The sequence below is a fragment of the Prionailurus bengalensis genome, chromosome D4, assembly GCF_016509475.1.
Source record: "Prionailurus bengalensis isolate Pbe53 chromosome D4, Fcat_Pben_1.1_paternal_pri, whole genome shotgun sequence".
Lineage (NCBI taxonomy): Eukaryota > Metazoa > Chordata > Mammalia > Carnivora > Felidae > Prionailurus > Prionailurus bengalensis.
Window position 1 is genome coordinate 4,233,837 of NC_057359.1, and position 26,372 is coordinate 4,260,208.

The window sequence follows — 26,372 nt, forward strand, 5'->3', positions numbered from 1 at the left end:
CCCCAAAATAAAATACTTAGGTATAAACCCAACAAAATATATGTAAGATCTCTGTGAGAAAAACTATAAAACTAATGTATGAAATCAAGTAACTAAATGGAGAGATAGTCCATGTTCATGGATAGAAAGACTCAATACTGTGAAGATGTCAGTTTTCCCCAATTCGATGTACACATTCAATGCAATCCCAATCAAAATCCCCACGTTATTTTGTGGCTATCAACAAACTGATTCTAAAGTTTATATGAAGAGGCAAAAGACCCAAAATAGCCAACACAATATTGAAGGAGAAAAACAAAGTTGTGGGACTGACACTACCCAATGTCTAGACTTACTATAAAGCTACAATAATCAAGACAATGCGGTTACTGGCAAAAGAACAGACAAATGGATCAAGGAACAGAACAGAAAGCCCAGACACAGCCACCCATAAATTAACCAATCTTCAATAAGGGGAAAAAGGCAATACATTGGAACACAGATAAATTTCCACAAATGGTGCTGAAATAGTAACATCCTCACGCAAAAGCAGGAATCTAGACAGACAGGCCTTATGCCCTTCACAAATGTTAGAGAAAAATGGATGACAGATCTAACTGTAAAGCACAAAATTATAAAATTCCTAGAAGATAACATAGGAGAAAAGCTAGATGACCTTGGGTATGGCCAACTACTTTTCAGGTATAACACCAAAGCACAATCCATGAAAGAAAAAATAAGATGGACTTTATTAAAGTGAAAAAACTTAGGCTCTACAAAAAAATGTCAGGAGAAAAAGAATACCAACTACAAGCTGGGTGGAAATATTTACAAAATATTCTGATATCTGATAAAGAACTATTATCTAACATACAAAGAACTCTTAAACTAAGCTATAAGAAATACAAACAAAATAAGAAATACAAACTATGCATTTTTGTAAACAAAAATAAGAAATACAAACTGGGTGGCTCAGTCGGTTAAGCATCCGACTTCGGCTCAGGTCATGATCTCACGGTCACGGTTCCTGGGTTCGAGCCCCGCATCAGGCTCTATGCTGGCAGCTCGGGGCGTGGAGCCTGCTTGTGTATCTCCCTCTCTCTCTGCCCCTCCCTCCCTCTCTCTCCTTCTCTCTCTCCTTCTCTCTCTCTCAAAAACAGACATTAAAAAAAGAAAGAAAAGAAAAGAAATACAAACAACTCAATCAGAAACTGGGCTAAAATCTTAACAGATACCTCACCATAGGTATACAGATAGGAAATAAGCGTGTGAAAAGATGTTCTGCATCATATGTCATCACAGAAATACAAATTAAAACAACGAGATAACACTACAAACCTGTCAGAATGGCCAAAATATGGAACAATGATAACACCAAATGCTGACAAGGATACAGAGCGGCGGAAACTCTCAGCCACTGCCGCTGGGGACACATCACAGCACACCCACTTGGGAAGAGAGTCAGGAAGGTTTTTAAACAAAACTAAACACTCCTGCCATGTGATTCAGCATTTATGCGCCTTGGTATCTTCCTAAAAGACCTACGTCCACACAAAAACCGATACATAGATGTTTGCAGCAGCTTTATTCATAACTGTCAAAACTTGGAAGCAACCAAGCTGTCCTTCAGTAAGTAAATGGACAAATCAACTGTGGTCCATCCAGACAATGGAATACGGTAACTAGAAGCACATAAGATATCAAGGCATAAAAAGGGAGAAAACTTTAATATGTCTTACTAAGTGAAAGAAGCCCATCTCAAAAGGCTCCGTGCCGTATGATTCCAACAATATGACATTCTGGAAGTGCAAAACTAGGGAGACGGAAAAAACAGGTTGTCAGAGAGGAGAGAGGGGAGAACACACTGAGCACAGAGAAGCGTTAGGGTGCCAAAAGTACTCTGTGTGACACCAGAATGCTGGATCCACGTCATTATGGATGTGTCCAAACCCATAGACTGGACAACACCAGTGAACCCTCATATGAACTGTGAACTCTGGATGATTGTGACGTATCAGCAGAGGCTCATGAGCTGTCGGGAATGTACCATATCGGTGAGGGATGCTGACAACAGGGGAGGCTGTGGGTATGTGGTGGCAGGGAGTATGAGAGAAATCTCTGTATCTTCCCCTCGATTTTGATGTGAACCTAAAACTGCTCTAGAAAAACAGTCTCTGGGGGGAAAAAAAAAGTTGAGCGGCTGTGAAAGAAACCATCATGGCTCTGCAAAACCTAAGATATTATCTGTACCTTTAAGTCTGCCTGCCCTGGTTTAATATATTAAATGAGTAGATTAGATCAAAACACTTAGCTTCCATCTGCCCCTCAAAATCTCATTAAGCCACCACAAAAGACAACTTAAAATGTCATGTCCAGTGTAATGTTCTAACAAGAACCATCACTCATAAATATTGGGGAACTCATGGGACAGAAAACTATAGACTGGATGAGAATCCAAAACGGAAATGCCACAGCTACAGTCAGTCACTGAGAAGAAAATGCCACTGCAAAAACAGGAACCAGTCTTCATTTTAAAAGTCCCAGAAAAATTCTAACTTCAAAATTAATAAAATGGAAAGAGGCTTGGAAGAAACATCAAGGTGATATGCACAACTGGCCCAGCCTAGCATACACATAAAGTTAAAGACAGGGTCAGCTTCCACCTCCAAGACCGTGCTCTCTGACCAACATGGAAACCAAGTCCATGGTCTGCCTCGGGAGACCTGGGATCTGACCACGAGGCCCAAGCTGGAGAGAGCAGCACAGGAGAGCCACCGGTGACAGCAGCACGGGATGAAAAACAAACAAACACAATACACAAATATATTCTAAAACTTAGCTCCAAAAACAAACAAACATCCAAGTAAAACAATAACAAAACCGCACAAGACCCCAAAAAGATATTACACGGTCAAGTTCCACTAACCTTTGAAATAACAGAGGACTTCCCTGTACAGCACAGAAAAGCTAAGGTCGTTCTGTGAAGTTCAACAACCTTGACATCAAACCAGAAAAGGGTGACACACAAAAAAAGAAGCAGAAGATCAATCTCGTTTATGATGATAGCAAAACATATAAAAATGGAACCCAGCAGTGTATATCAAAAACCACTATAACCACTAACCACAACGACCAGGTAGGGCTTAGTCTAGTCATACAAGGCCAGTAGAGCATTATAAATTGTATTATTACATGATATATGAGATAAATTCTAATATATACCAATTAAAGGTGATCCTTACACAACAGGTTTGAACTGTGCTGGTCCACTTATACATAGGTTCTTTTCAATAAATACAGTACAGTACTGTAAATGTATTTTCTCCTCCTTACGATTTCCTTAATAACATTTCATTTCCTCTAGCTTACTTTATTCTAAGAATACTATTATTACAGTAATATTAGGAATATTATTATTAAAGTATTACTACTTTGTTGTGAGAATATATATGTAACATACCGAATATGTGTTAATTGACTATGCTACCAGGAAGGCTTCTGGTCAACAGTAAGCTACTGTAGCTAAGTTCTGAGGGAGTCAAAAGTCATACACAGATTTTCTACCATGTCGGGGTCAACATCCCTAATCCCCACATTGTTGAAGGGTCAGCTGTATCAAAAAAAAGCATTTGACAAATTTTAACACCTATTCCTGATCAAAAGACAGCAACAAATTCCTAGTGAGATGAAATGGAAGGAAACTCCCTGAACTTGATAATTACTGGCAAAATATTAAAAGCATTCATCGGGGCGCCTGGGTGGCTCAGTCGGTTAAGCGGCCGACATCGGCCCAGGTCATGATCTCGCGGTCTGTGAGTTCGAGCCCCACGTCGGGCTCTGTGCTGACAGCTCAGAGCCTGAAGCCTGTTTCAGATTCTGTGTCTCCCTCTCTCTGACCCTCCCCTGTTCATGCTTTATCTCTCTCTGTCTCAAAAATAAATAAACATTAAAAAAAAAAAAAAGCATTCATCAAAGTCAAATAAAGATAAGGATGAACACAGTCCAGTGACTGAATATTGTACCGCAGGGTTCAGCCAAGGTAAAAAATACAGGGAAAATATGTAAGATTAAGAGGTTGGGAAAGTAAAGACAAAAACAGCATTACTTATAGATAATGAACTTTCATCTGGAAAGCACAAAAAAATTAACTGGGAAATATCAACAGCCAGTAAAAGTAATCATCAAGCTGGTAGGATATAAAATAAGCACTTAAAATTTAGTAACTTTCCTACAGAACTACAATCACCAGACTTCAACAGAAATAAGAGAAAAAGTGCCATTCAAAGGAATAAATGGTATAAAATAGAAAGAATAAACTGGGGGGTTGGGGGTGGAGGAAGACACGAGACCAAGCAAAACCAAAGCGGAAAAAACTTTCTTGAAGGACACTAGAAAACCGAATGACTCCTACACAGACAAAATGAAACCCATACACATACATCATGGATGGAAAAATTCAATACCATAAAAATGTTAACTCTTTCTAAATAAGACTTAGAGAAATCCCAATCACAGTCCCATGACAGTATTTTTCCTCCTTGTTTTAAAAACTAATAATTCCAAATTCATTTGGAAGAACTGATGTGTAGCAATTACCAAAGAAACTCCTCGAGGAAAAAGGCAAAAGAAGAATGAAGAGAACTTAGTACCCTCTAGATATTAAAAGTTTTCCATTCAAATACTGGAATTGAATCAGGGGTGCACATTAGGAGACAACATCTGTAACACACTTAACAACAAAAGACGACTACAAAGTGGCTTTTAAATAAATAAGCATAGCTAATAATGCTACAGGAAAGAGGAGTATGGATGTGAAAAGGCATCTGCAGAAGGGAAGAGGCAGGTCTAATTTGAAAAGAAAGAACATCACACAAGCATCTGGGGAAAAGCAAATTAAAATGCTAAGATGTCCAAAAAAGTAATTAATTAAAACAAAATGAAATAAAATAAAATGCTAACATGTCTTTTTTTTGTTTTGTTTTGTTTTAACCTTGGCAAACTTAAAAGTAGCAACATTAAATGCTGGCAAATTATGAGGAAACAAGTCCTGTCATGTAATTGATGGGAATGTAAGTTATTACAATCTTTTTGGAATATAATGTGGTGAAAAGGATTAAAACTGTAAAAGAAACACATGATACTTAGAAGTGCAATCCCACGTTTGGGAATCTACCCTACAGATACATGTACTAACGTTCTCAAAGACTTAATACAAAGACATCCACTGCTTTGCTATAAATAACAAAAATGGAAAATAAAACCCCTACACATTAATAAAGTAATTTACAGTTTTGGATAACACAATGTTACGGATTACTACACCACAATATATTAAAAAGTGTTAATAATAAAGTTGATATGTACCGAGACACAAATATTACCCAGAAGTCTATAACTCTAAGAAAACGGTACGATCCTATTTATATAAACAACAAAACAACTCTGGATCGATAAATGTGTGTCTACGCAATTATCTAGGAGATATTCTCTTTGTTTTCCAATAACTACCTTCCTATGCCACGTCATCATACATAGGAGGCATTTTTAATTACAAAATATTGTTCATTATTTGCCAAATCAAACACATTACATGCCGTTTTACAGCAACCGGCTACAGGTCCTGGGTATCTAATTACGTAAGTATTTTGGCCAAAGTGTACATATAAAGACAATGTGCAGCTTTCTAAATCTGACATTTGAGGTCATCTGCAGCATGCCAAAAGGAGCGTAGTTGAGCTTACCGATCTCATTAATCACCGCTCTTATTTTGGAGACAAAAGGACCGACTTCACTGGGATTCATCTTGACTCTCTCCTTAAGGTCGGCACCTGCAAAGTATTTTATTTACAAATACAATCGAGTTATACACAAAGTTTCAAGGCAATGAATTGAAAACTTACTTAAGATTCATCTGTCACCTGAATATCAACCTAAAGACCAGCATGAGGAGGAATAAAATGCCCGTTCACACATCTACCATCTGCTTCAAGCAGTGGTTCTCAAACTCTGTGGTCTCAGGGCCCTACGCTCCGAGAAGAGACCTACTTTAGATGATATCTACCGATAGTTACTCTATCAGAAACTAAAACTATGAAGTGTCCTAAATATTTATCCACTCCTTTAAGAATACAAGTAGACCCATTCATATTGACATAAATGACTACAGACTGGGGCACTCCCTCCGCTCTTACAAAGACACTGGCAGTTTTCACCCTCCCCTTGCCTCTGCCCCATCAGGGTAAACGTCAACCCTGTGAAAAGGGCTAATCACTGTAAAAATCAGTCTGACTTCATGGATCCCCGCCCTGGTGACCGCAGATCATGTTTCAGAATCACTGGCATGAACGTACGAGCAAAGTGACAATTTCATAATTATGAGCTTATCACAGAATCATACATTTGGAACAGAAAAAAATAAATGCGTAGGGGATCACTTACTCTGCGGCTCAACAAAGGCATTCTTCCTAATGATGTTAAACTATACGAGAAAAGGAAGGCCCCCATTTAAATGAACAAATACAAAACAAAGTAGAATTACAGCACAGAAGGTTTACGCTCAGCGACTGACTCTCTTATACATCCATTATAAAGTAATCGTGACTGGATGTAGCACCAGTTCCCAGCCCAGGCTGGACATTCTGAGCCCATACACTTCCTGTGGGAGTGTGAACTACCATGCACACAGCACATGCCCTACAATCCATCAGTTCTAGAAAACCTCAAACATATGCCCAAGGAAAGAAGTACAGCAGCACCATTCAGTGCAACATGTATAAAATAGCAAAAAAATTGGAATTAATCTCAATATCCATCAGCAGGATCTCTAATAAAAGATGTATTTTATCTAACAGAATAATACATGTTCGGCATGAAAACCAAGAAATCAGAGCATGAATATGGATGAATCCGGATGTTGAAGAACATATAATTATGCAATTAATATAGAACATTAACATATATTACAGTTATATATTTAACGATATAAATTATTATATATTTACAGAAAGACACAGGATAACCATTTGCGCAACTTTTTTTTTTTAATTTCTTAATGTTTATTTATTATTGAGAGACAGTGAGAGACAGAGCATGAGCACGGGAGGGACAGAGCGAAGGGGAGACACAGAATCCAAAGCAGCTCCAGGCTCCGGGCTGCCAGCACAGAACCCGATGCGGGGCTCGAACTCACAAACGCGAGATCATGACCTGAGCCGAAGTCGGACGCTTAACCGACTAAGCCTCCCAGGCACCCCTGCATAACTCTTTTTAAAAGAATTGCTATTTAGGGGGGCGGCTGGCTAGCTCCGTTGGTGGAGTATGTGACTCTTGACCTCGGGGCCGTGAGTTCAAGCCCCACATTGGGCGTACAGCTTACTTACGTACACATATATGTACACAAGTTAAAAACTAGTAAAGAATGCTACTTCGAGACATAAAATATGCATGGGAATGATAAATACCAAATTTGGTTGGTGGGGACCTCTGCAGAGAGGGAGACGGAGGTGGCTAGCAAAGGTCACAGAAGACTCCAATCTTGTCTGTAACACTGTATGGTCTACGTTAGGTGGTGAGTATTCAGGGTCAGCCTTTAAACATTTCTGTGTGCCTGATACACGTGTTCATAATTGACTTTTTCCAGGAAAAATTAACATTTAGCATCAGGGAAAAATGTTTGCAGGGGCAAAACTCTAGACCAGTAGGATGTATTTGTCGGAAGAAAAATTTTGTTCGACTCACTGCCGTTTAGCCCTGAGAACATAATTTACACGTTGCTCAGTTCCGGCTGGCTACTCCACATTGGCTAAGAAAAGCAGCCGAACCCAGTGCCGTGTCGGGGAGCGGAGCAGATGAGAGAAGGGCCGAGGCAGCGGAGAGGAGGGCGCCGATGGGGCACACAGGGGCTCTGCGTGAGGCGGTCCTGAAGGAGCCCCGGGGAACCGCATCGCGGGATCCACCAGATCCTCCAACATCAGCGTGGGCTACGCCACGAGGGGGCCCTCCGGCACACCGGCCGGCGCGGCAGTGGTGGCTCTCAGCGGCACCCACGCTTTGAAATTCACACCCAGCTCTCCGAGCCTGGGTGCGGAGGCCATGCCAGGAGCCAAGGGGACCTCGGCCAAGGAGAGCCAAGGGGACCTCCTCCGCACCCGTGGAGCCCATTCACGCACACGAGTCCCAGCAGGCAGAGCTGGGAGCCTCCGTCTGGTTACTGAGCACAGCCCTAACCCACACAACTGTGGGAGACTTCCCTGGGAGTCACAATTTGTTTCAGAAAGAATTACCTTTCTCCATGGGACATTAAACATCTGTGACCCAGAGACCACTTTTTGGTTTTGCTTTAGACACGTGCCCTGCAATCTCGAACGCTCAGAAGCGAAAAGTACAGTTTCGCTTCTATCCCTCCAGATGACAAGTTCCTCGGTTGATAATATCCAGTTTTATCTGAGGGCTGGCGTGTCTCAGTGCTTTCACTTTTTAAATCCCCCAAGTCCATGACCGCTCACCTCAGCTGAGCCTCTGTGCTGCCGGGCAATCCTACTGTACCTCCCTACACCGTTCACTGTCGTGTTCATGTACAGCCCATTTCCTAACTCCTCTCTCTCCTTAAACCTCAAACCTCCTACCCAATCCTGACACCAGGTTACTAAGAAAGCAGAAGTATTCAGAAGAAAACCTTCACCCACACCCACCACCAAATCTAACCACCAGGATTAAGCCCTTACACACTGCCCTCCCTCCTTTCCTACAGATGACCTAACCCGTGACGAAGCACCCCGTGCACTAGATCCCACCCCTCCTGTCTGTTCAGGGCCATCACTCCAGCAGCTGTCCTCTTCCCGGCTGACATCACCAATAATATCCCTCTCTACAGAACCGTTCCCCTCAGCTGCATTAACGCTGTAACACTGCTCGTCTCAAAAAAGCAAAGAAAATTATGTAGACTTTCTCTGCCAGCTTTAAAGAAATAGCTTATTATCAGACGAATTCTTTCACGAAATCCTAGATAAAACACATTAAGACAGCTGTTTGAGGGCAACGGAGAACAACCAAGGCAGACAGAGTGTAAGTTTTGAAACAATCTCACGGGAATGGCGGGGGGGGGGGGAATCGGAGCTCAGGGCTTGCCAAAGAGGAACGCTGCAGCCTTTCACTTGGGACCTCTCAAAGTTAAATATAAAACAGAGTAAACACAAAGAAAACCATATGAAGACCAACTGCTAAAAACGAAAGACAAAAAAAAAGAAAATTAGAAGCTGCCAGAAAGAAGAAGACTGACAGCTGACTTCTCAACAGAAAATGAGCGGTATCTCCAAAGTGGGGAAAGAAAGTAACTACCCACCTAGAATTTCAAACTAAGCAAACCCATCCCCCAAACATGACACACACAGGCAATCTGTCACCAGCAGGCACACACGGACAGAAACACCACAGGGGCTTCTTCAGGCAGATTATGAGAGCAGAGTTTAAAATCTTATTTTAATTTTTTTTACATTTATTTATTTATTTTTGAGAAACAGAGCGAGACAAAGCATGAGAGGGGGAGGGGCAGAGAGAGAAGGAGACACAGAGTCTGAAGCAGGCTCCAGGCCCCGAGCTGTTAGCACAGAGCCCGACGCGGGGCTCGAACTCACGGACCGCGAGATCGTGACCTGAGCCGAAGTCGGACGCTCAACCGACTGAGCCACCCAGGCGCCCCTAAAATCTTACTTTATACAACTCCTGAGAGATACGCCTTAAGAGATAAGGACACAAAATGGCTAAAGTGAAAGGTTAAAAACCAGGCAAACACTAACCAAAAAGGAAGTGAAGTCATCGTTAATACCTGACAAAAGAGACCTCAGGGCAAAAAATACCATTCAAGCTAGAGGTTCACTTTATGATAATAAACATGATGACCCACTAAAAGCCATAGGAATTCTAAACTAGCATAAAATAAGACAGCCCCAAATGTATGAAGCAAAAACTGATGAGCCAAAAAGCAAAACTGACCCGTGTACAATCACGGTGGAGTCCGCAAACCCCCATGGCAATCAATAAACCAAGTAAGCAAACACCCTCATTGAACATCCCTACCAAGAAATAGGAAATAAAAAAAAGAATTAATCCCCAAAAGAATTATTTTGAGAGAGAGAGAAAAAGAACGTATGCTCACAACAACCAGTAGAGCAGGGACAGAGAGAAAAGGAAAGAGAGAACCCCAAGCAGACCCCACACAGTCAGCACAGAGCCCCACACGGGGCTCGATCCCACGAGCCATGAGATCACAATCTGAGCGGAGATCAAGACTCAGATGCTTAACCGACCTAGCCACCCAGGCAACCCTGGAACAAAATTGTTTTGAGAAACAGAAAACAAACATGCAGGAGAGAAATATCAAAGAAATTGCTCATTTGGGAAAAAAAAAAAAAAAACCTAAAACAAATGATAGGACTTTTAGTGAGACTGATCATGGTGGGGGCGCCTGGGTGGCACAGTTGGTTAAGCATCCAACTTCAGCTCAGGTCATGATCTCATGGTTCGTGAGTTCGAGCCCCGTGTCACGCTCTGAGGTGACAGCTCCGAGCCTGGAGCCTGCTTCAGATTCTGTGCCTCCCTCTCTCTCTGCCCTTTCCCTTGCTCTCTCTCTCTCTCTCAAAAATAAGTAACATCAAAAAGCTTAAGAAATAAAATAAATAAAATAAAAAAAGACTGATCATGGAAAAATCCAAGAAGGCACAAACCCCAACAGCAAGAATGAAAAGGAGAATACTACTAAGGCTTTTACAGACATTAAAACAATAAGAGTATTAGTAACAACCTTGGCCCAATACATTCGAAAAGGTACATGAAATGGACACATTTCGAGAAAAACACAACTTATTAAAACTGACAGAGAAAATCTGAAAACACAAACACATATTAAAGAAACTGAATATGTTTATTCAAAACTTTCCTACAAGAAAACCACACGCCCCTGTGGCTCCAACAGTATATTCTCCCAAACATAATGAAAACAACTGGGGGCACCTGTCTGGCTCATTCAGTGCTGTGTGCGACTCTTGATCTCAGGGTTGTGAGTTCGAGCCCCACATTGGGTGTAGAGATTACTTTAAGAAAGTGAAAACCTAAATAAAAAAATTTAACATCAATCCTACATTTACATGGAGAATTGCAAAACAAACACTCGATAAGAACATTATAAGAAAAAAACATGACAGGCTAATCTTTCTCATAGCCTCAAAAATTCCTAAACAAAATATAAGTAAATCATACCTAGTAGTAACATAAATAAAATACAATATATCGAGACCCAGTTATATTCAGTCCAATACTGAAGACTGGTTTAATGTTAAGTGTTTTATTTTATTTTTTTTTAATTAATAGCATAAAAGTGAAAATCATACAAACTTTCAGCAGGTGCAGAAAAAAGTAGTTAAAATTCACACTCATTCTTTTAACCTCTTGAGGTAGAACTGACATGAAGTAAAATTCAGTCATTTTAAGTACACAATTCAATAATTTTTATTAAAGTTACAGAGCTGCACAGCCATCTAATTTTAGAACGTTTCCATTATCATAAAAGACCCCTCACACTCACCTGCAGGCACTCCCCGTTACCACCTCCACCCCCTAAAACTTTGCCTTCCACTATTCTCCTCAAACTTTGCCTTCTCTGGACATTTCACGTGAATAAACTCGTACAATACATGGTCTTCAACATAGCAAGCATAGTGTTTTTCACTATGAATTAGTATTTTTTTTTTCTTTTCATTACCGAATAGTATCCCCTTGTAGGGACAGAGGAAAAAAACCTTTGTTTCTCTGGTCATCGGCTGGTGGACACTGGGGTCTTTCCACCTTTGGCTGTTATGAAAAAATACTACCAAGAGCGTTCGCGTACAAGTTTTCATGGATACAAACGTTACTTGTCTTGGGTAGACACGAAGGAGTGGAATTGCTGGGTCATATTGTAAATTTCTATTTAACTTAAAAACAAGCAACTGTCACTGTTTCTCCACAGTGGCTGCACCCCTTCACCTTCCATCAGCAATACGCGGGGGTCCCTGTTGCCCTTACAGGGTCACCAACACCAGTCTGCTCTTTTTTTATTACAGCATTTTGTGAAATGGTATCAATTACGGTTGTAAACCTGCATTTCCCTAATGACTAATGAGGTTAAGTATCTTTTCATGTGCTTGTTAGCCATTCATACAGGTCCTTGGTGAAATGTCATTTCAAATCTTTTGCTCATTTTTTTTTGTACTGGATAATTTGTTTCCTTCTTATTGAGTTGTAAGAGTAATATCTTGGATATGAGTCCTTTCTCAGAAATATGATTTATTTGGGGCGCCTGGGTGGCGCAGTCGGTTAAGCGTCCGACTTCAGCCAGGTCACGATCTCGCGGTCCGTGAGTTCGAGCCCCGCGTCAGGCTCTGGGCTGATGGCTCGGAGCCTGGAGCCTGTTTCCGATTCTGTGTCTCCCTCTCTCTCTGCCCCTCCCCCATTCATGCTCTGTCTCTCTCTGTCCCAAAAATAAATAAACGTTGAAAAAAAAAATTTAAAAAAAAAAAAAAAAAAAGAAAAAAAAAAAGAAATATGATTTATAGGGACACCTGGGCGGCTCAGTCAGTTAAACGTCTGACTCCTGATTTTAGCTCAGGCCATAATCACAGTTTGTGGGTTCGAGTCCTGCACTGGGCTCCGTGCATGGAGCCTGCTTGGGATTCTCTCTCTCCTTGTGCCCCTCTCCTCACAACTGTCTCTCTCGAAATAAATAAATATTTAAAAGAAAGAAATATGATTTCCAAATATTTTCTCCCCATCCATGGCTTGTCTTTTTACTTTCTTGATGTTTTTTGAAGTTTTAATTTTAATGAAGTTCAATTTCTCAACTTTTTCATCACACGTGCTTTTGCTGTCATATCTAGTCAACAGTCATTCTTAAATAAAAGTTCATAGCAAACTAGGAAAAAAAAGAAAATCTTTTTTAATCTGAAGGGTAATTATAAAACATCTGTAACTAACATCACCTTTAAAGGCCAATTACTGTAAGCTTCCTCCCAGAGATCAAGAGTGAATCAAGGATGTCCTTTATCACTTCTAAAGACAGTCGCAGATGTACGAGTCAGTATAATAAGAAAACTTTTTAATTATAGATCAAAGGGAAAAAATGAAACTGTTGTTATCAGCAGATGGCTTAACCAAACGTGAAGAATAGCCAAAAGAATTTAGAAATCATGGAAACAAAAGAATTTAGTAAGGTTGCTGAATACAAGTTCAACATATAAAAATCAACTGTCTCTTCATAAACTCACGAAAGAAATTTGTGAAATTTAAAAAAAACACCATTTATAGTAACATTCAAAAATCAAGGAGCCAAGGAACACATCTAATAAAAGATGTAGAAGATCTTGACACAAAAAAACTAGAAAAATCTTCTGAGATAAATTAAAAACTAAATAAGTAGAGGAACATATCATGCTCATGTATTAGAAAACTTCGTACTGGGGCGCCTGAGTGGCTCAGTCGGTTGAGCGTCCGACTTCGGCTCAGGTTATTATCTCATGGTCTGTGAGTTCGAGCCCCGCGTCGGGCTCTGTGCTGACAGCTCAGAGCCTGGAGCCAGCTTCGGATTCTGTGTCTCCCTCTCTCTCTCCCCCTCCCCTGCTCATGCTCTGTGTCTCTCTGTCTCAAAAATAAATAAAAACATTAACAAAAAAATTTTTTAAAGGAAAACTTCGTACTAAAATATGTAAATTCTCTCCAAATTAACAGAGTCACTGAAGTTCCAATCAAAATCCCCACATGTCTGGAAAGTGACAAGGTGAAAATGCAAAGGGCCAATAAGTAAAGATGCTTCTGAAGAAGAAAAAGTTGGAGGATTTACACTACAACAGAAAGATGCTATTATAAAGCTACTGTAATTAAGAAAATGTGATACTGCCTCAAAGATAAAGACCAATGCAACAAACAGCAAGTCCCAAAAAGACCCAGTTGATTTGTGACAGACACTTCAGGGACCAGATGGACTTTCTGATACATGGGGCCGGTGCCACTGAATGTTCGTGCGAGAAAAAAAGATTCCTGACCCTTCATACCACACACACACAAAGGAATCAATTCATGGTAAATTATACAGCCTAAATGTGAAAAGTAAAATGATCAAACTTCTAAATGAAAACTAAAAATACCTTCAGGGAGTCTGCATGGCTCATCGGTTAAGCATCTGACTCTGCATTTTGGCTCAGGTCATGATCTCACGGTTCATGAGTTCAAGCCCCACATAAGGCTCCGTGCTGGCAGCGTGGAGCCTGCTTGGATTCTTTCTCTCCCTCTCTCTGCCCCTCCCCAGCTCCCTCTCTCTTTCAAATTAAATAAACTTAAAAAATATTTTTAATAATAAATAAATTAATTTAAAAAATAAAAATATCTTCAACACTTTGGTATACACACAAGTTTTAAAAGATTTCCCCGTAGACTCAGGAAAAAACTGGACTTCATTCAAATTAAAATCTTCTCAGGGTGCTTGGGTGGCTCAGTCGGTTAAGCATCCGACTTCGGCTCAGGTCATGGTCTTGCAGTCCTTGAGTTCAAGCCCCACGTCGGGCTCTGTGCTGACAGCTTGGAGTCTGGAGCTGCTTCAGATTCTGTGTCTCCCTCTCTCTCCGCCCCTCACCCTGTCACGCTCGTCTCTCACCCTCTCCATCTCTCTCTCTCTCTCAAAAATGAATAAAACATTAAAAAAAAAAACACAACTACTGTCCATCAAAAGACATCATTAAGAAAATGAATATGCACATGAAAGAATGAAACACAAGTCCTCCACATAGAAAGCACTGAATAAATGTCAGAAAGAAAAAGATAACCCAAGAACAAAACGCAGGCCAAAGATGCAAATACTTCACAAAAGAGGACGTCCAACTGGCTAATGAAGAGATGACAAGAAACACAACCGGATTAATTATCTAGAAAACGCAAATTAAAAACACAGACAGCTTTACAAGCAATCCACAGCTAAAGTGGTAGGGAAGGTAGAGAGCAGTGGCACTCTGACTTAATGCTGCTGGGAGTAGAAACGCGTAAAAATCACTTTAAAAATCCCCCCCCGCAGAGGTGTACGCCCACAGAGATGCAGGCTGCGTACAACACGGCGTGTTCACGGAAGCACGCTTCGGGCCAGCTCAACCCTGGCGACACTCCGAAAGCCCATCGACAGCAGACACACAAATTGTGAGACGTTCCCACAAGGAACAAGATCGTACTACCCACTCCCAGATGAACAGCGTAAACCAAATCCCACCAACACGGTGAGCGGAAATCAACCTCAAAAGAGTACACGCCGGGTAATTCCAGTCACATCAAGTTGGACAGTAAGCAAAACTAGTATTTGGTGATAAAAACCAGAATGATCCCCAGTATGCTCGGGGGAAGGACGGTTCACGGACTGTGGCAGGGTGGTAAAGGTGACATCCATTTCTTATGTCGGGTGGTGACTGCCAAGCCCAGTGCGTTTCACAGATCTGTATTACACTTGAGACTTGTACAGTTTTCTTCATACATTATAATTCAGTTAAAAAGTTTGTTTAAAACAAATTCCCAACTCCATACGTTCTACCCGCTCCAGCCACCACCAATTTCTCTCCTCTTTGTCAAAGCCAAACCCTTCAAAAGGGTTGTTGCCCTTTCTGTCTCCTACCCGCGCCTCTTACACTAGGTCTTTTAAGCAGAGGAGACAAAGAGACAGTAAAAAAATAAAGAAATAACCACCAAAGGAAGTGGTAAACGTCTTGGGTGAAAAAAAGAACAGCAAAGTGTCGACCTAACGAGGGTGTGGACCACGCTACGGTATTAAACAGTGTGATCGTACTGGTGTTACTGAGAAAGTATAACAAATCAAGAAGATCTGCTTTTCATGTTACTGAAAATGCAGTATTTGGTTCTAAGTTACATTTTTTTTTAATTTATCTTTATTTTTTAATTTTTTTCTGTTCCCATTCCTTGTTTTATTTTTTATTTTTTTATATATAATTTGTTGTCAAATTGATTTCCATACAACATCCAGTGCTCATCCCAATAGGTAAGTTACATATTTTTAATCATATTATAGTGCTACTGCAGTTTCCATTCTATTGCAAACTCCTTTCATCTAAATATATAGATAGGTAATACACCGAGTAGACAATGCATGGAGTTTATTATTAAACAATTTTGAGAAAGTATCTATTTACTTAAATACTGCCCCCTAAAATGTCCTCTCCTAATTGTTTTATATAAATTTTATATGAATTTTTTGCTTATTGTTTTATATAACTTCTGTCCTTTAAATATGCTTTAAGATTACTACACATTAAATTTCTACTTGTTTAGGGGCGCCTGGGTGGCTCAGTCGGTTGGGCGTCCGACTCCGGCTCAGGTCATGATCTCACGGCTCGTGGGTTCGAGCCCCGCGTCGGGCTCTGTGCTGACAGCTCAGAGCCTGGAGCCCGCTTCCGATTCTGCGTCTCCTCCTCTCTCGGCCCCGCCCCCACTTGTGCTGCGTCTCTCTGTGTCTCTCAAAAAATAAATGCAAAAAAAAAATTTTTCTTTTAATAAATAAATTCCTACTTGTTTATATCTGCAGTGGACTCGTCCTGCGAGCCTTTACAGAAGTTATGAGAAACACTAATATTCTTTGTTTTGCATTTTAGGATGTTCAGCTTCCTTGGGCCTCAATAACCAAAGGACAGTAAAGCCCCTCAGTCTCTCTCAAAACTCCAACATGCTCCCCAACAAGTGGCACCATCCCTCTCGAGTGCTAAGGCTTTAAGTAAGCCAATGGTCTTCAACCTGTTTGGTTCCCAATACAGCCAAAAAGAGACATGTACACATTTCATCACGTGAGTTTAAGCAGCTGCAAAGATGGCAGTGCGCTTCTAAGCACCGGCATCCATCCCAGAGGAGAACCTAGATCACCGTCAGTGTGTCCAGTGGAATCTACACCCCACAGGGATTGGATTCGCAGAAACCATCCGGGTCTAAAACACGCAAACAAACCCTTGCTTTACAGTGAGAAATTTCTTACTTACAGTTTCTTTAGGAACTGGTGTCTGCCCCACTTTCCTGTAATTATTGTTTCTGATGTAATTAGTGTGGATGCGTGAAACACTTCCACTGGTTACTGTCACATCTCTTTGCAACAAAATATGTACATGGACTGAGTTATTTTTTAGAACAATCTGGCTTTTTAAACGTGTTTTTGTTTGTCTGTTTACGAGAGGGGAGGGGGCAGAGGGAGAGCCCAGCACAGAGCCCGACGCTCACAACTGTGAGATCATGACCCAAGCCCACGTCCAGAGTCGGACCCTTAACGCACCGAGCCACCCAGGCGGCCCTCATATTTTTAAAAATCCCCTTTTTGGCCATTTGGAAGCTTTCTCCCCGTCTGGCGCGAGGCAGCGAAGTAAGATCGGCACTGACTTGTGCAACGCAAGGGCAAGCAGGAAAGAACGGCGGTAGAGAGTAACCGCGACCCACAGAGCAGCCTGAAAAGCTTCAGGGAAGAGCGCATACCAACCAGATCCGTGGAAAACTAGCTGTGCCTCCCGAGTGCCCAGAAATGCCCCCGCCGCGGTGTGGTGGCTCACCGTGTGGAGTCGCGGTCCCGACGGCGCAGTGGCTGGACCACAGGGATGGAGAAGACCATCTTCCCACCTGCGCGCCCTGCCGGCGGCGGTGCGCCGCTCTACTCCATCACCTGTGCCCGGCACCGTTGTCGTCCCCCCCCCCCCCCCGTACGTTCTGCCCATCTAGCGGAGAAGAAACGGCAGCTAGACGTTGCCTTGCCCTCCACGCCAAGAGACGCAACGCCTCACCGTCTGCGCGGCGTGGTCGTGCAGTGGTGGAAGCCGACATCTCCCAATTGCTCCAGCGGGCACGCGCCTGTGTCCATCCAGGCGCCGCGGTCTTCCCCGCCCCCGCTCCAAAAGGGCTCTCGTTGCCCCCATTCAGCTGAACGTGGGCTCAACATGCCCACGGATGTGCACGAGCTCCCCCTGTGTCCTCACCTCCACGCGGCACCAGACAGAGCGGAGGCCCCCAGGGACCCCGGGAGGCGCCCTCTGACAGGAGTCGTCTTCTCCTTTCCTGCACGGCTCCCGGGTGGTGCTCGTGCCAAGGTCAGCCTGGAGGCACAAAGGGACCTAGGCAAGGGTCTGGGTTTTTCTATTTCCTCAAAGAATGTACATGAGATTGGAATGCTCTGTTCCATAAATTTCTAGGTAGAACGTCTTCCTGCGGTCACCTGGCCAGGTGTTTTCATTGTTCTGGGATCAGTCAAGTTTTCTACTTCTTAAGTCAATTTTGGTTAAGTTTTATTTGCGATAATTTATCTATTTCACCTCAAATTTTCAAATTTGTTGGCATCAGTTATTCTTAACATTATCTTACCAGTTTAATGTCTGTGGAATTTATATATACCTGGGGCCTCTTTTTTCAATCTGAGTATTGTTTCTTTGTTCCCTCACCCTTGCTTTAATCTTGCCGGAAGTCTGACCATTTGAATTTTCAAAGAGCCAGCTTTGGGCTTTATTATCCTCACTACTTACTATGCGTCTTCCGTGTCGTAAGTTTAGGCTCATGTTCAGTTCCTTCCTTCTGGCCTTCATTTTTCCTCAGAGTGACGTGTCCGTTTACCATGCCCAAACCCAAAACTTCCCTTCTGCCCGGCGTCCCAGGCTCTCTGGCTTACTGGAAGGCTTCTCCCCTAAGGTGATGCCACTGTTGTCTCCCCTGCAGAATCGCGGTCAGCTCCGACACTCCACGCCCACCGTGGTAAGATCTCCATCTTCAGAAGAAGGGCTCATCAACCCCTCATATACTTCCAACTATCATCACATTCCTATGAACTATTATGGAATAATTTCTTGAAAATCTGTTCATCTGTATTACTTTTAGAAGTTTCTGTAGCGTCCCCTTCTTTTCTCTTTAATATTTCTCCTTGGGTAGTATAGTGTTATCCCTTCTTAGTGCTATTTAAGCCACCTTTGTGCCGAAGGCTCAAGACTTTTCTCCTCAGCCTGACCTCTTCCTGGGCCATCAGTGTTCTGTATGCAACCATCCAATGGAGGCTTTCACTTGGATTCCTAACTGGCATCTCCAGATTCATGGGTCTAAAACAGAAGTCTTGATTTCTCTCCAACCATCGCTGCCCAAAACCTCCCCCTCCCCCAGGCCTTTCCGTCTCAATCCAGGGAACCTCTCTTCTCCTAATAGCTGAGGCAAAAACCTAGGAGGCATCTCTGATCTCTCTTGTCCCTTTATTCACACCCGATCCATCAGCAGTTCCTGTTGTCCTCCGTTCGGAATATAGCCCCAGGTTCTGCACCTGCTCCCGGGGAACCCCAGAGAACCCCTGCCCTGGGCCACCTGACTGCTACGTTAAAGCCCACACTCTTCAGAACTGCTGTGTTGTCACAGGGGATGCGACTTTGGGGGCTGCGTTTGGCTTTATGTGGGTCCTGTGTTGGCAGAAAAGTGGAAACCACTGGCCACGGGCAGAACCTTAGGAAGCAAGGAGTCCCCGAGGGCAGGCAGAGGAAGAGCTGTTTGCCAAAGAGAATGAGAAGCAGGAGATATACTACTAACTGAAAAAGTGCAAAGACCATGTATAGAATGCTACTTGCCTAAAACAGCATGGAAGTAGCAACACAGGCACATCCTGAATTTTGCAAGAGAAACACGTGACGCATAAACTAGGAACTAATGAGACTCATTAACGCCCTCGAGAGTGGGAATGTGGTGGAAGGGGCTGGAGGGAGGAAGTGGCCAGTGACACTTCTGTGCACAGCTCTGACTTCTGAAATCACGCTGATATTTCACATATTCCAAGTAAAAGAAACAAGAGGAAACCTAACTTTATTTCCCAGGAATAAAGCATTAATTACACTGAACAAGAAGTAACACAAATAACTTTCAATAGTGTTTTTACTCTATACCCTCAGTCTAAAGATATAAACACTCTAAATCTTAAACTCTAGTTAGAAAGTGTGTTCATCACAGTGGTATCGATCTAGCCACTGTGAAACTATTTTCTGCTATTACACACTTGAACAAATGAGTAAACACATTCCAGATAACGTAAGTGTAGAGATGAGCGTGAAGCCGATGGTGACGAACAGGAAATGGAGTTATCAGCATGCGCTTGCGGCTTCGGATACAGAAGCACAAACAATGGTATGAGTGTACGTGTGTGTAACGTAAGGGTACTTTTCTACCCACGGATCTTAGCTCTATCTGGCGCAAGGGCCTTGAATCAAAGAGCCCAAGGGACAATGAGCACAGGTGAGCACCCAGCTCTTGGTTCTTAAACACCATCCCCACCAAAGGGAACCGAAAACTGCCAGCTTTGACTATGCTGGAGTGAGTGATGCTGGACTAGCCCTTCAAATACATGAAACTTCTTTCAGATGCCGATCAGTAAGTAGTGACACAGTGAAGGGGAGGCCAGTGACTGCTCCAGCTTTCTAAGGACACTTTGCAGGATGGGGTGCAAGGCAGGGGGACCTGGACAGAGCAAGCAGACTGATCTGGCTGATAGAAGCAGATGGGAGTTCAGGCAGACTGGGTGGCTGATATTTACAGAGGAGGAAACCAGACAGGAAAGAGTCACTCAGAGAAAGCGCCCCAATAATCTGCACAGGTTCCCTCGAGCTTTAAGCTGAAATGCCCATTCACAGGCAATTATCAAGGAAAGAACTGTCCAGGTTCCAACAGCAGGAACTGGAAACTGCACAGAACACCCCGGGCCCCCAGTAAAGACATCAGAAGCTTTTCAAAGAAACCTCGAAAGGGTCAGGCAGATCCTCCGGGAGAGCGGTCATCTGCTGCCACAAAACAAGAGTTTAAGAAAAACACCAAGTAGGGACGGGCCCACCTGCTGCAAACATTCACCAATCTCAGATATTTCATAATTCAAGAGCAGAAAGTCACCAAAAGTTTATAGTCAGGAAGAGATAACAAGTGAAAGCACATGATACTATTACAAACGTTTTAATGAATACTTTACATCGGTATTTAGGGTATTTATCACGTTGTCTTTACTTTTATTTTAGAGAATGTGAAAATACTGGCTACCGCCATCTCTCAAACCTTATTTTGCCCTGAACATCCCAAGCTATTCATTCAAATGGAAACTCTAATCAAGGGGTTTCCAGGAACCTGAACGTCAAGACCCTGTCAAGACCCTGACTGGTCGTAGCTGGGGAACCCAGCGCTCACCCAAACGACTGCGTCGCTGCACATGACATTGGTACAAGAAGTACGCATTGTAGAGCCTTCTGCAGGATCGTTCATCAACCACACAAGAGAAAAGGGCACTTTCACTGTATGTTTAGAGACACGGCCTCCATAGGCCAGGCATGTAGCATCTTCCCATGGAGCTCAATGGACCTCAGCCTGGCTTCTCTAGCCGTAGGGGAGGGCCCAGGGCCCGGGGAACAGACTTGGACCAGCAAAGGGGAGAAAGAAATTGAGTCTGGACCAGGGCGGGGGAAGCTCACTATAGACTGCAGGCCGGTCTGCACCCAGTGTTTCTATGGCCCTCGAGCTAAAATTGGTCATTCCTTTTTTCTAAAGCTTTATAAAAATAAATGTTAAAAAACTGTCATATATTTGTGTGTGTGTGTGTGTGTGTGTGTGTGTGTGTGCGCGCGCGCGTATATATATATATATATATATATATATATATATACACACACATACGTATGTACATACCTATGACAAAGACTATGAGAGGCCCAGAAAGCCTAAAATATCTGGCCCTTTACTGAAAACTTTGCTGAACCCTAGTCTAGACCAAGTCTGGCTCCCAAGGGAACCAACCCCTCAGAAACCAAGCTGGGGTGCTAAACGGCAGTAGCCAGAAACAGACTCCTGAACACTCCATCTGTTTCTAAGTTTAAGCTCTGCCTTCCAGCTGCTGCAGCCGCACGGAGCCTCAGCCACAGTTGCAAGTTCGATTACCCCCCAGCTCTCCGGTGCCCTCGTCCTCGCCAAGGCAGCGGGACCTCACTGGGCAGGGCTGACGAGGGGCCTAAAGACAACGGCCCGGGCCAGCCTCCTCTGCAGGGGCCCGTTCTCCCCTCTCCCCAAGAGAGGCTCTGCTCCTCTGAGACATGCCTGCAATTTAGAAAGGTCAGCTTAATAACAGAACTTGAACAAGTCACTATTCTTCCCCACAAGCCACCTACACATGGACTGTATCAAAATACAAGCTGACTTTACTTAACCATGACACTCTGCCAGTTTTACCTCCTCAACAACCACAATCTTTCAGTTCTTGGTCCCATAAAGTTCAGTACCTTCGACGGTCCAGGCACTGTTCTGATAATGGGTCCCTGCCCTAATTCCAGGGAATCAGAGGGTCTGCAGAAGCGGCCCGATCACAAAATCACAAGTAAAAAAAAATACGTTCTGGAACCGAAAAGCGCCAAGAAGAAGCTAAGATAGGAAACTGTGGCGGAGGGTGGGGGGAGCAGGGAGGGCTGCTTGGGCCAAAATGACAAGGGAACAGCTCCCTAAGGAGATGACATTTGTGCAGAGGTCTTTCCAAGCTAAGGGAACAGAGGGTCTGACAGGAGGAGTTCTGTGTAGCACAGGCCAAGGTGGGGCGGAGCAGAGGGAGAAAGAAGGTGGGAGATGGGGCAGCAGGGGGGAGTGGCCAGAGTGGCAAGACCGTATAGACTTGGTCTCAGTTCCCTACAGATAACTGCCAGCTCGGTGGCATCATCCTCCAGGTCTGGGTCGGAAGTGTAAGCCGGAGGCTGTCCACACTCCTGGGCTTGCGGCCCCTTCCCTGCACCTCTACAGCCTTCCCATCATCCTCTCTCCTCCTAGGTTCCAACCCTCCCGCCTCCCTCTTATACAGACTCTATCCTTACACTGGGCACACCAAATAACCCAGGGTGATCTGCCCCTACCGCCACATAAGGTCAGACGTATTTAGAGGTTCCAGGGGTTAGGGCACGGACAACTTTGGGGGGCCGTTATCCAGCCCACCACACACTTTATTCCTGAGGATTATTTAAAACAGGACTGGGCTGCGTTGTGGGGGGACATGCTAACGTGCTACAGTGGGACAGGGGTGGAATCAGGGATGTATCAGCAGATTACTACTAATACATACTTCCTATTTCTTCAAAAGAAATACTACCTAAAGAGCCTAAAATATTACTTGGGAATTTTTTTTTAATGGAAATAGGGTTAGAAATGAATTAGCAACAGCCAAAAATTACTTCTTCAGAAAGGCCGTGGGTACTCTTGAGTCCTTTTGAATGGCATCTCTGGCATGCTCAAATGAAAAACTTAAAATTAATTATAACATTAAGAGCTTATATTAGGAAAGAAAAAGGGTTTAAAAATCAATGAACTAAGCTTCCACCTTAAGAAGCTAGAAAATGCGGAATAAATTAATACCAAAGCAAATAGAGAAAAGAAAAAAAAAAAGAAACTCAAAGCCAGTTCTTTGAAAAGATCAACAAAAATAATAAATGTGTTATCAGAGTTTAAGAAAAAGACACAAATTATCAATATCAAAAGTGAAAGATATCACTGTAAGTTCAGTCGATATTAAAAAGATAATAAAGGAATATCATGAAATTTATGCCAATAAATTTGAACACTTAGATAAAAACAGATAATTTCTTTACGACACAAACTACCCAAACTTAAGAAGAAACTGCCAACTTGAACAGCCGTATGACCACTAAAGTGACTAAATTTACAGTTAAAAATCTTCTCACAGAGAAAATTGGACCAGATGACTCGGATTTTACCAAATAACTAAATAAGAAATAATACCAATTCTATTCAACCTCTTCTAGCAAAACAGAAGAAATGAAATTGGAACACTTCCCAATTCATTTGATGAGACCAGCAATACCCTCACACCAAAACCAGACACAGACACTACAAGAAAACTACCCCTCATCAATTTCCCTCCTAAACACAGTTGTAAAATTCCTGAACCGAATTGTAGCATACCAAACCCAGCAATATACAAAAACAGGAACACATCATGACCAAGAAGGGTTCATTCCAGGAATACAAGGTTGTTTAACAGCTGAAAATCAATCGATAAGTAACCATTGTAAAACACTGGGGAAAAAAGGTATCATCTTAATAGATGTAAAAGAGATTTGACAAAATTCAACACTTATTCACGATAAAAATAAAAAAACCTCAACAAACTTGGAATAGAACTGTTTTCAACCCAATTAAAAGCAAATTTATGAAAATACTACAGCAAACATTATACTTATTGGTGAAAGACTGAATGCCTTCCCTCCCCACCTGAGACAAGGCCAGGACGGACATTCTCATCACCTCTATTCAGCACTGTAATGAAGGTCTCAACTGATGTAATTAAAAAAAAAAAAAAAAAAAAAAAGGCCAACATACTAAAAAGGAAGAAGTAAAACTGGCTACAGATTACTATCTACATAGAAAAATCCCAAGGAATCTACAAAAAAAAAAAATGATTTAGGGGCGCCTGGGTGGCGCAGTTGGTTAAGCGTCCGACTTCAGCCAGGTCACGATCTCGCAGTCCGGGAGTTCGAGCCCCGCGTCGGGCTCTGGGCTGATGGCTCAGAGCCTGGAGCCTGTTTCCGATTCTGTGTCTCCCTCTCTCTCTGCCCCTCCCCCGTTCATGCTCTGTCTCTCTCTGTCCCAAAAATAAATAAAAACGTTGAAAAAAAAAATTTAAAAAAAAAAAAAAAATGATTCGTAGAACTAAAACGCGAGGTTAATAAAGTTGCAGGATACATAGTTAATATGTGAAAATCAACCGCATTTCCACATGCTAATAATAAAAAACCAGAAGTCTAAATAAAAAACGCCACTTACTGTAGCACCAAAAAACATGAAATACTTGGGAATAAATTTCACAAATATGTCCAAGACATGTACCCAGTAACTGACACTGAACAGCATAGACAGCCTTGGGTATAAATCACATGTATATGGTCAATTGATTTTTTAGGAAGGTCCTAAGTTAATTCAATGGAGGAAAAGTTAACCTTTTCAATAAATGGTGCTAGAAGAATTGGATATGCACATGCAAAAAAGTTGTGTTGTTTTTTTTTTTTTAACCCTGTGGTATAATACAAAATATATTTGGTCTTTTTCACAGGATCCTGGCACAGAGCTCTAAAAATCCTTGAAATATCCTGAGTGATAGAAGTGTTTTTATTTTTATTCATAATGAGCCCCTCTCAACCACACCTGAGTTTATGCTAATGAGGTGACTGTTGGAAGGCCTCTGAATGGCTTCCGGATGGAGGCTGGTCACCAGAAAGACCAAGCCATAGTTAGAGGGTTGGGATTCTCAGCCCCACCCCTCAACCTTTGGGGAAGGGAAGGGGCCAGAGATTGAGTTCAGTCACCAAAGGCCAAGGTTTTAATCAATCATGGCTATGTAATGGAACCTCCATAGAAACCCATAAACAATGGGGTTCAGGGAGCTTTCATACTATTGAACACATGTGTTAGGAGGGTGGCAGGCCCAAAAGGGGGCATATTCTCAACACCAAATTAGGGGGTGAGGGGAGGGTCTCCACACCAATTCTCCAATTAGCTATACCAAGTGAGTGTCCAACAATTTAATTCAATCTTGATGCTAACTCGACATTAGTACAGACCCTATAGGTTAAGGGCTCAGTCCCACGAGAAATGCTTTCACATCACATGCCAGTCACTAGTCCCAGGAAGCACCCAAAATTTTAACTGACAAGCTATGAATTCAAGGGTCTCCAAAAACTCCTCCTCAGATTCACTAATTCACTAGGATGATCCACAGAACTCAGGAAAACCCTTTACTTACATTTACCAGTTTATTGAAAAGGATACACCTCAGGAAGAGCACAGCAGAAGAGATATACAGAGCAGGGTACAAGGAAGGGGAAACATGGAGCTTCCATGCCCTCTCTGGGCACACCACCTTGCCAAAACATCAATGTGTTCACCAACCTGGAAACTCCCCATTGTTTATGGGGTATTATAGAGTTTTCATTACATAGGCACAATTGATTCAATCATTGGCCTTTGGTGATTGAATTCAATCTCCAGTTCCTCTCCCCTCTCCAGAGACTGGGGGGAGTAGGACTGAAAGTTCTAACCCTCTAATCCCATGATTGATCTTCTTGGCAACCAGCCCATACCCTAAAGCTATCTAGGACCCCTGGAACCCCAGACTTGAATCAACTCTTTAGTATACGAAAGGCACTCTTCCCACTCAGGAAATTCCCTGGGTTTTAGGAGTTCTGTGCCAGCAATCTGGGGCAAAGACCAAATGCATATTTTATTATACCACAATACCTAAATCTACATCTTGCAACATAAACGAAAATTAACTCAATGCATCAAAGGTCTAAATGTAAAAT

The 26,372-nt window shown here is 42.6% G+C and overlaps 1 protein-coding gene across 3 annotated transcripts in view; it reads right to left on the reverse strand.

Moving 5' to 3' along the window:
- AUH (AU RNA binding methylglutaconyl-CoA hydratase) overlaps nt 1-26,372 on the reverse strand; it is a 353,212-nt gene that overhangs the window by 310,147 nt on the left and 16,693 nt on the right. For all 3 annotated transcript variants that reach the window (XM_043567028.1, XM_043567030.1, XM_043567033.1), the window contains exon 4: nt 5,721-5,807. In XM_043567028.1, the coding sequence (XP_043422963.1) occupies nt 5,721-5,807 (87 nt within the window). The remainder of the gene's footprint in view (nt 1-5,720; nt 5,808-26,372) is intronic.